Source organism: Aedes albopictus, unplaced genomic scaffold (assembly GCF_035046485.1).
Source record: "Aedes albopictus strain Foshan unplaced genomic scaffold, AalbF5 HiC_scaffold_499, whole genome shotgun sequence".
In the NCBI taxonomy this organism is placed as follows: Eukaryota; Metazoa; Arthropoda; class Insecta; order Diptera; family Culicidae; genus Aedes; species Aedes albopictus.
In genome coordinates this window covers 1-10,821 of record NW_026917308.1, presented here as the reverse complement: position 1 = coordinate 10,821, position 10,821 = coordinate 1, and the positions used below count along the sequence as shown (strand labels likewise).

General features: G+C 43.3%; 1 protein-coding gene across 1 annotated transcript; it reads left to right on the top strand.

Moving 5' to 3' along the window:
- Positions 1-1,020: 1,020 nt before the first annotated feature.
- On the top strand, positions 1,021-10,806 carry LOC134284675 (uncharacterized; the record flags this gene model as incomplete). Its single annotated transcript, XM_062843733.1, has 1 exon — positions 1,021-10,806. A coding segment is annotated over one exon (3,525 nt), but the record flags the coding sequence as incomplete, so codon positions are not given.
- Positions 10,807-10,821: the final 15 nt, after the last annotated feature.

Sequence of the window (10,821 nt, the reverse complement as noted above, 5' to 3'; positions counted from 1 at the left end):
AAATTTGTATCAGCCTTAAAACAAGCTACCAAAAATCTTATGAGAATGTTTGCTGTTCAGGAGTATTCCACCTGGATGGAAACCCATCAGAGTAATGGTTTGGATTCAGAATCCCATATGAGCGGAGAAAAAACAGTCAAAAGAAATTAGGTGGAACAATTTATTTGCTCAATTTTTTGTTCGTGCACCGTTGAATCGCTTCGTTTGACTTTTGGAACCAAGCGAACAACCAACGCAACGGCCAACCCAGCAGTAAGAACTCCTCCGCCCGCCACGCAAACCATCATCTTGTGTGAGTGTGCTGTGCACAGTTCTGTAAAACATGCAGTCGGTACGAGCAGCGGCGACTACCCGCTTGTTAATGAACCCTTTTCACGCAATTTTCGATGTTCTGGACAAGAGTCTACACCGGCGGCGACCGTTCAACGTTCGTCGTCGTCGTCGTCGTCGTCGTCAAAAGCGATGGCGTGTACAGCGGGGAAACGAGTCATAAATCTTGAAACGTTCTCCCCACAGGATGTGCGGACTGCCTGGCTCGCCTCAGTCCACTCAACAGACGACGACACGGTCGACACACAAGACGGAACCAAGTACTTCCGAGTGGGGTTGCTGTAGGGTGGGGTCTTTCCCTAGACTTATGTAATGTCTTTTACACTTTAATCGATGCAGGGTCAGGGCCGTTTGAAATGTGAGACAATAAAAGTGGGAGTAGGTGTGGTTTCTGATTTCTTCAGGATAGTTTCGTCTATTATTTTCAAGTTTGAACCCATGCTGGATATGGCTGTTAGGTTCTAAAGAAGGATATGATTATAAATCAACCGTTCATTTATGCAAGAATTTACGTTTATAGAAATCCTATTTACAGGGTTTTATATACGATTGACGATTCAATTCATCTGCCGGGCACGTGATTCAACAACTTTCTTTTCCGGGTTGAGAAATCAATCCATAAATGGTTTATGGTTGCCTCTGTATTTTGATTATTAGCATTTCCCGGACAAGTGTACTAACTGTTACTAACTGATTCCATCCTTCTCTTTTCATCTCACCCGCACAGGTCACAACAAGAAAGGCTTCCCCACCAACCCGATGGGGGAGATCCCGTCCTATTCGCCTCCGTCGCGAACCTTCTTCACGCCACCACTGCCTCGCAACTACACCAATCCGTTTGCCGACAAGCCGACCCTCCGTGGAACGAACAGCGACAGCACCGTCATCAGTACCGGAAGCTACGTGAACCGGCGGCCACTGCCTCCGCCCAGTTTGATGCCCGGCCACGAGCGGATCCCGATCCGGCCGGATCTGAACGGGTCGGTGAATCCTCAGAAGCCACCACTGCCACAGGAACCGGTGGGAGTCAACGTCGGAGGTGGGCCGCCGTCCAGCTCGTCGCAGTCGATCGATGCCCAGCGGAAGAAGGCCTTGAACACGCCGTCGGAGAAAAGCAACAAGCTGGACTCGGCCAAGGGCTACGGCGTGGACAGTAAATTTATGTTGGACGGGAGTGCGAACTCGAGTGCCATCCTGCCCAATGGGATGCACTTTCCGTCGATTTCGCGGATATTGAGCGGTTCCAATGGGCGGACGCAGACCATACCGGATGTGTTGCTGAGGTCGGTGACGTCGGCGCCGAGGCCGAATCAACCGACGTTCGATCTGATCCCACCGGTGACTTCGCTGAGTAATTCGAAAAGTTTGAATAAGGGAAACGATAACCGGGGGGATAGGGGGGAAGGAGTGGATGATGATGGAGGAGATTTTGACGGAGGTGGCGGCGATCAGGACGATGAGGATGACGAGGAAGATGAGGACGAGGTAGTCGAGGGGAAAGAAGGGAGTGCGTACTCTACGCAAGCGCAGAGTGTCCAGACTAGCACGGTGAGTTCGTTGGTGCATTTGTCGTCCTCGTCGTCCCCGATCACGCAGAAGATGCCGAATCTGAATCTGAAGTCGGTGATGATCAAGGCCAATACCAGCGGTGAAGACGGTCAATTGGGGAACGGGTACGGGAACGATAGGAACTTTCCTAGCAATATAGAAGACGTTAGTACGTGGACGATCGCGTTGAACATCCACGTGTACTTGTCGGCGATCCTGTTCACGATCTTGGCCGTGTATTCGATATTTAAGATCATATTCTACGATAAGTTGACGCACCTCTTCTCGCAATCGTATTTTATCAGTATTCACTTGATCTTGATCATAATCTGCCTGTTGCGAATATTTTACCTATGCTATGACGCTTACAACATACATTCTAGTTTTAACCTTTTTACGTCGGAGCTATTGCTGAATTTGCCGCTGACCTTCCTGACGACGACGTTTGCCATCTTGATTCTGTTTCTGTTGTTGCGATCGATAAATCATAAAACGAACCGGTACAGCTCGATCCTGCGCCCGTTGACGATCATGATCGGGTCCGGAGTTCACGTGGGCTTGTGCATAACTCTGCATCTGGTGGAGTCGTACGAGACGCAGCAGTTCTACCACAAGCAAGCGCAGCTGATAGCCAGTAACCGAGGGGGTCAGAGCGGCCACGGCCCCACCAATATCCAGATCCCGCCGCGAGTGTTGTCGCTGATCTGTCAAATCATCTACATATTCATCTGTTTGTCGTTGGGGATTCTGTATTTGTACATGTACCGGTTGTTGAAGCGGATTCTGCACAAGAGCCAGAACTACATCCACGGTTACAATAATTTGTCGTACGCCATTCATATAACGATCGCGACGGCGCTGCTGTTCATCCTGCTAGCGGCGCTGCAGATCTACGGTGCCATTAGTATTAGCTCGCAAACCAGGGTGAAACTTTCGCCGGCCAATAATCCGAACGATCACTCGGCCCGGAAGACGTTCTTGGCGTCGCACATGGACAACGATTGGTTCCAGTGGGGCTACCAGTTCAGCTTGAGGTTCATCGAGATCGTGATCATTGCGCTGCTGTCGTGGGTTACCGGGTTGAAGACGGGAACTTCGAAGGTTATCCAGAGGGAGAAGGACATGGAGCAACCGAACGCCAGTGGGTTCGCCCTGTTTCCGTGTACGTCTTCGTCGAGCCAGGAGAACTTTGAGACTGACTATCCGGCGGTTTGTAACGCCAATACCAACCTGCATACGTATACCTTGCGAACGGGGAAGCCGATCTACGACGATAACTTCGCGCTGAACTCGTTGAACCTGGAGCAGAACAGCAATCAAGATCTGCAGCTGGGTCCCGGTGGAGGGGACTTCCAGCGGTCGCTCGAGACGAACAGCATGCGATCGAGCTCGCACAACTACAGCAACAACTACAACGGAAGCCAGCAGGCCGAGCAGCATGATGACTTCATGAACGACTCCGAACAGATGCCGGATCACTACGAGAACCCGAACTTCGAACTTAAGCATCATCACCGGGGGGAACCTCGGGATGGGCCGCAGTACCACGACATCATGGACAACTGCTACTCGGAACCGATCAACGCTCCACCGTACGACACCAAGAGCTTGCGAGGTGCTCCGGGAGGTCCTCCGGTTCACATACCGCAAGGTTCGCGAAACTACGACTTCCAGAACTTTGAGCGACCCTCGTTCGATCAAGCGGCATCCTCGCAGTCAATTTCCCGTGGCGAGTTCCGGGCGTCCAAGAACCTCAAAACGCTGAAAAGCGGTCAGGCCAACTACGACGGGGCCAATACGGTAGGTCACCATCACTACAACCACTTCAACAACTACAACGACTCCTTCGAGAGGAGAATCGGCGTGCGGAAGAGCGGAACGCTGAACAACATCGGCGGAATGCACTTCAACCAGCACGTCGGAGGAAGTGGGCGTAACAACAACAATTCGACCTCGTCAGCTTCGTCTTCGGCTTCGTCCAACAATCGTGGTGCAATACAACAACAACAGCAGCAACAACAACAGGTCGTTCAGGGACGACCCCCACGGGGGATCGGTCCGGAGCGACATCTCAACGGTGCTCAAACCTTAAGTACGGCTGGACGAGGCGGTCCGGATCATCACCACCACCACCATCATCACCCGCAGGCAGCTCCGAGGAATCTCCCTGGAGGAGAACTCGTCCATCCGGGAAGCTTCAACGATCGACTGGTGAACGGTGGAGGATTCGTCACGGGCGCTGACTTGTCTTCACAGGACAACATCAACAACTTTGACGACAACAGCAGTTCGGCCAGCTACTACCACAGCAAGAAGCGCTCGCGGGAGTCGTCCAGCTCGAGCTACACGGGCTTCAACAACAACGGCAGTGATCACGGGCCGCCGAACCAGGACCCGGGCAGCTCGTCGCCGACGGTGTCCGGCTCGAACGTTCCGATCAACGGTTTGGGGGGAAGCAGCTCGGGCGGTTCCTCGAGCGGAGTTTTGCCTGGTAAGATGGGACCTGCTGTGGCGGCGTCGGCGCCCGGAGCAGGTGGCGAAGGCGGTGATAGCTCGACGATGCTCGTCGCCGAGCAAGGTTTCGTGCGGTTTCGGGCGCTGGAAGACCCCACGCTCGGCTCGCGAACCAACATTAGGGATAAGAACAAGCTATTTATGAATTCTTAGAGTTTAACCAGTCGGCAGCAACTGTAACTGTAATAAAGTGGCAGCGATTTTTGCATTTCAAACACACAGGCATAGAGATTCTTTCTTTTCGTGAGCGTAGAAGAGGTGATCGTCGATTCCCGCCCTGTCCATTGATTGGCTGACGCGATGCCTCATTTATTGTTATTGTCAAGCAAAGGGGCGTGTCCGCCCCTTTGATAATAACGTTGAATGAAGCACGGTGGATCCAGTCAAAAAAGAAGAACGAAATGTTGTGTCTCGTTGTAAATAGTTAGCGCGAAAATGAATAAAAAAGGAAACAATTCAAGTCAAGTGATCGATTTATTACACACTAAAGTAAATTAAACCGAAAGAAAGCTACGATTCTTTTTTAGTCACGTAAGGACCTCCCATTCGGTGGAGGAAGTTGTGTATAAAGTTAGGCAACAGCAGCGGCAGCAGATTAAGGCACATTCTTTCGAACAAATAGAAAAGAAAAAATCGTCGTCGGCCTACCCTTCGTTGTAAATTATCGTTCTTTTCCCAAGTCTCTTTCGAAACTCCTTCATTGCTTAAGACACGAATAAAAAAAGAAAGAAAATCATTCGCTCTAATGTATAGTAAACTCTCTATTTCTCACACCTTCTCGTTCAGAAGAAATAAATTTCCTATCTCGATTAATCGCCAACAGAAACGAAACGAAGTAAAAAAAAACAAAACGCATTCCTTTCTCCCCGGTTTCCACGGCGCAAGATTTCCCCCTTTCGATCGAACAGATCGGGCGCGAAGAAAAAAAAAAAGTGTAAAACAAATTGCAACATTGAATCGCATCGCATCGCCGAGACGCGACAAACAAACCCGTTGTTCCACCCGCCGCCCGCCTTCCTCGCCTCCCCGCGCAACTACATAGAGATGAGTGCAATTAATTAGTGAGAGAAATGTTGCAATTTGCCCCCGAGCTATAGAAAAAAGAAAAAAACAAAAGAAAATGTAATAAAGAAAAAAAAAACACATAAAAATGGAACACAGCAACCAATTGTGATGATTTAATCCGTCGTTTATCTTTGAAACTGACACACACACACACAAACCGATGCATATGTTACATACTGTCACACACACGCATACACAAACACCCACATACAGACCCGAGCGAGAAGAAGAAGAACCACCACAATAGCTGATCGTTTAGTCGTTTCGTCGTCAAAATCGTTGTAAAAGTCGCGGCGGAACAAGATAACGCATGTATGTATATGTTTTAAATGGGAATATTTTAAATGTCTGCTATATTTACAAACCAAAAAAAAATGGGATCACCTGCAATTAGTGTGGTAACGACTAGCTTACAAATACGTACGATGCAACACAACACAACATCCGTTTATCTGGTCCGAATAGGTGTTGTTACATATCGAATTTAGTTGGTTTTAGTTGGGTTTTAATTATTCCGATGGTTCTTAGGTATTTGTTTTGTAAGTTGCATTTCAAATGAAATAACATTTCTTAAACATTATGGTGAGTTGAAAATCAAAATGTTATGATTAAAATAACTGTTAGTTTCAAATTTGGGAATCCATGAACATTTCAAAATTGCCGAATCTCTAAACAAAATGCCCTGGAGAAAGTACCAAAAGTGTGCCGAAACGTCAATGGAGTTAAAATGCAAGCAAAAGCGTTCAAACAAAGTCCAAAGTATTACAGTTTGAGTATTAAAGATCATGTTTTATTCTGATGTTTTTATGCTAAAAGGTAGCAATCCCCATTTTTGGTAGTAAATACTACTTGTGGAACATGGTCGTATGCATGAAAATGAACTACACTACAACTTTCGACCTTACTACAAACAAAGCATTTCGCAGGCGTAAATAGTGGTACCGATGGATATTAGTAAACTCCAGAAAAAAGATGTGATCTCAAGAACTCTTTAAGGAATCCTTCAGAGATTTGGTTCAAAATTTGCTTGTAACTCTTTCAAGGACTTGCTCCGGTAGTCCTCTGAGGATTTGAAACTATTATTTTTTCAGGATTATTTTTTAACCCCAGAGTATTTTTTTTTTGTTCCCAGCGTTCCTTCCGCGATTGTTCCGGGATTCCAGTGGTTTCCAGATTTGCTTCTCGAGTTTCTCGTTGGATTTCTTCCCGAGATTTCTGTTCGTGATTTTCCGGGATAGTTTTCCAACAGTTTTTCCGGGATTTTTGCAAGATTTCTGTAGAAGTTCTTCTTGGATTTTAATCGAGAGAATTTTTCGTTGTTCCTCTCTTAGGGTTGAAGAGTTGCTCTCTGAGCTTCTCTAATATACCGTCCTGAGATTATTCCCAGAACTTAATTCCAAGATGTTCTCTTTTTCTCAGAATTTCTTTCGAAGTTTGATAACCAATTACTCTTGTGGAGGTTTTGAGAACCATCATAAAACCCTTATATTTTTTATTTTGGTTTTATGATGGCTCTAAGAACCTCTTCCAATCTATTTGACTAAACATTGTTACCTGGGTTTCGAGGTTTCTCCAATTTCTCACAAGGAATTTCGTAGGTTATTCTAGGAGAAATAAAAAAAAACTGGATTAATTTCTGCAAGTACTCCGAGAGCAACTTTTAAAGAAGTCTCAAAAAGAGCACCAAAAATCTAGGAATAAGCCCATGAAAATCTCTACAAAATAAAGTCAGGAGGAACACTGCATCAAACCCTGTAAACGAATGCTGGGTAATTGCGGAAAAAGTCTTTGAGGAAAAACTATGAAAAACATCATGAGAAAACCCAAAAAGAAAGAAGCACTGGAAAAAGTCATGGGAGAAAGTTCAGGATAAATTTAGAAAAACTTTGAGAGACATCTCTGGAGAAACACCGGAAGGAATCTTCTTTGAAAAACTCCGAGTGTAATCTTAGGAGAAACTTAAAGACAAACCTGCGAAAAAATCCTCTAAAGATTCACGGGAGAAACTATCACGGAAATATCACGAATAAATTGCAGAAGAAACTTTGGAAGGAATCTCGGAAGGAACTTCTGCGAATTTTTTTTTTAATTCCTGGAGAAATCTTTGAAGGAGCTCTAGTAGAAATCCCAGGAGCAACTTCTATAGGAACTTTGTGTGAAATCCTGGGAAGATTTCTTGTGCTAATCCAGAAGAAATAGCGTTAAATTATTTGGGAGGAATCCCGTAATCGGTCGGAATTCAGGAATAAAATCTCAAGGAAGAATTTCGGATAGAATTGTTCGAATCTTGGAAAAATGCCGGCAAGAACCCGTAAGAACCTCCGAGAGAAATTAAAGAGGGAATACTAAGAGAAGCGCCGTGAGTATACTGAAAAGAATCTGTGAGAAATCCTAGAATTTTGTTAACGAGATTTTTAACTAGAGGCTAGCTTATCTCGAGTATACTGGATGGTTTTCATTAGCTATTTTTAAAGAAGTGAACCGTAAAGAATTCGTGGAGGAATTTTTAAATTGTCAGTAGTCCAAAAGCCACTGCTTCAACTGGAATTGTTACGAGATTTTTTTAAAGAATTTCACCGAGAACACCTTCAGGTATTTTTCCAAAAGCTACCCGATTTTTTTTTCAAATTCCTGCGAGATTTTTCCAAGGAACTTGTGCATATGAAATGTTTCGAAATTTTCGAAAAAAAATCTTTCAGAATTTTCTTATATAATGCTACCTGCAAGAGGAAAACCCTACAAATTTGTACAAGGTTTGCTCACAGAAATGCCCACCCGGCGAATCATTCAAATATTTGTTCTTAGAGTTGCTCTGAGGATGTTCCAGGAGTTTCTCAAGATATTTCTAAAAAAATCGTCTAAAAGTTACTTTCAAAATTGCAGCGAAAGTTTGCTGGTTAATTTCTCAAAAAAAAAAACAAAAACCTTCAACCCTTCTAGGCAATATGTTAGGCTTTTGGGACCACAATAGTGTAGTGCACATTCAGTGTGCTTGTCTGGACTCAAACATCTTGTAAGGGTTAAAGAGATTTCATATTTTTTACTAAGGACTCTCTCAGAAACACCTGGTAACCTCCTTCATGAACATATTCGAGCAACCCTACAGAAATGTCTTCATCTTTCACTTTTTTTTTTCAGAGATTCCTCTAATAGTTTCTCCTTCAGGAGTTTGCCAGAGGAATCCTCCAGAGATTCTTGTTGGGAATCATTAAAAAAAAACTACGAGAGTTCTCTCGAAGAAGCCTGCAGATATTACTTCAAAGATTCTTCTAAAGATTCATCCAAAAATCCCTCCAAAGATTCCTCTACAAAGTTTTCCAGTTCCTTCGAGGACAAACAATTTTAAATTTATAGAAGTTCATCAAAAGTTTCCATCAATACATTCTGCGAAGATCATGTATTCTGTATCCTGTAAACGTATAGAGTTTCTATAGAAATAGTTCCGAAGATTCCTCTTATAGTTTTGGCGAGGATTTCTTCAAAATTATGTGATCATTCCCCCAGAAGTTCATCCAGAACATCCTCCAGCGATTTCTCCAGCTATTGTCCTGAAGAGTCCTCCCAAGGATTCTCCAAGAAATGCATCTGAAATTTCTCAGATGAATCAATTCGCTAGATGATTCTCCCAGAATGTTCCTCAAGAATTCGTCCAGAGTATTTCTTCTGTAATTTGTAAGAACTTGCTCAGAAATTTCTCTGAGATTTGCAGATCCTTATCTAGGTATTTCTTAGATGGTTGTTCCTGAAATTTATCCAAAATTTCTCCTCACAATAAATCCGACGATTCCCCTGGAATTTTTTTTTTTGAAAATTATTCCGGGGGTTTCTTTAACATTTCCTCTGAAGATTTTCTCAAAATATTTGGAAATACAAATATGCCTTTACAAACTCTTCCAAGGTTTTCGAGATTTTTCTTCCTTTGAATGTTCTCCGAGAATCCCCCTTACTTATCTCTAATCGTAAATCGTCCTCCACCCAGGATCCCCCTTGGCGAACAATGCAGTTTCTCAACAATATTTCGGAAATCAACCTTTTAGGGTAAAACTTCAAATAAAAATTTCTGTAGAAATCTCCCCAGATGCGAACTGCAATTTCTGGAGGAGTGTTCAATAAAATTCCTGGGGGATTTAAGGCAAAAAAATTGAAGAAATATTCCATTTTTTAAGAATGCCAAGAAATAGAATTTTTGGAAACTTCTGAAAAAATCCAATGGAAAAATTGAAAGATTTTTTAATTTTTTTTGTTTGAGCATAAAATGTGAAGGATTTTATCTGAAAAATGCCAGGATATGTTACGTCCGGCTTTCAAACGGCAATGTATTGGCGATATTGACCGCCTTTTGTTCATAGAATTTCGTTTATGGAAATTCTGCTAGAATGATCATTGAAACATTTTTTTCAATTTCAATTCCAAAAATTACAAACCAAATTCCGTTGTTTTTTTTTTTTCATAATACGACCAAACATATTGTTTTGAACGCAGCAGTGCTATCCCCAAATTGAAAACCGATAAAAAAATAATGAACTTGAAATCAATAAAGTGGAAAACGTTGACGTTTCAGATCGATATTCACGTTACCAAAAATTTACCCAAGATATGAGTTTGAAGCTAAAAGTGGGACGCAAGATCAAAAATTAATTTAAAAACATAAAAAAATAGTGAATGTATTATTGGACCATGTTTTTTTGTGGTTTAAACCAAGCGTCTATACAAGGCTCTAGAACCCCAAGAAAACTACTCGGTGTCTTTTGATCAGCTGGACATAACTGGTTGATACCGATATCTAAGATTCTACAAGTAAGTTTTAAATGCCAGCTTAAGTATTTGCAACCTGAACAGTGTAGTGCTGGAGTGAGCATATTTTGAATTGCTTTAAGAAGTTTGAACAGGTTGCTACGTGTGTCAATTGTTTATTTTACACAGGATCCTAATGTAGATTAGAAACTCCTAGACCAAATTCAAGCTATGTAAGCAACCAACGCTGCGAACAAATAGGCAATCTGCCAGAAGAAATACGATTACAGGATTGACTGATGGACCAAGAACAATAATGAAACCACGTCATCCTGGGATTGGACTATACGTTATCTATTGAGATAACTGGGCAAATTTTATGTTATGTGCTGCATGTTTGTGTTTTGTGCATTTGTAATGTTCCATTTGCACATTGAGGATGGAAAGCTACACCCAGGCCCCATCCATTTGGTTCCCTGTGCAATGTTGACTGTTCTGGTCAGTAACGGAGTAGCAACTACGAATTGTACGATCATCTCATGCTCATGCGATGATCATGTGCATTTGTAATGTTCCATTTTAGTTTTCATATTTAAAGGCCCAAGTGAACCCGATACGAAAACTAAAAAT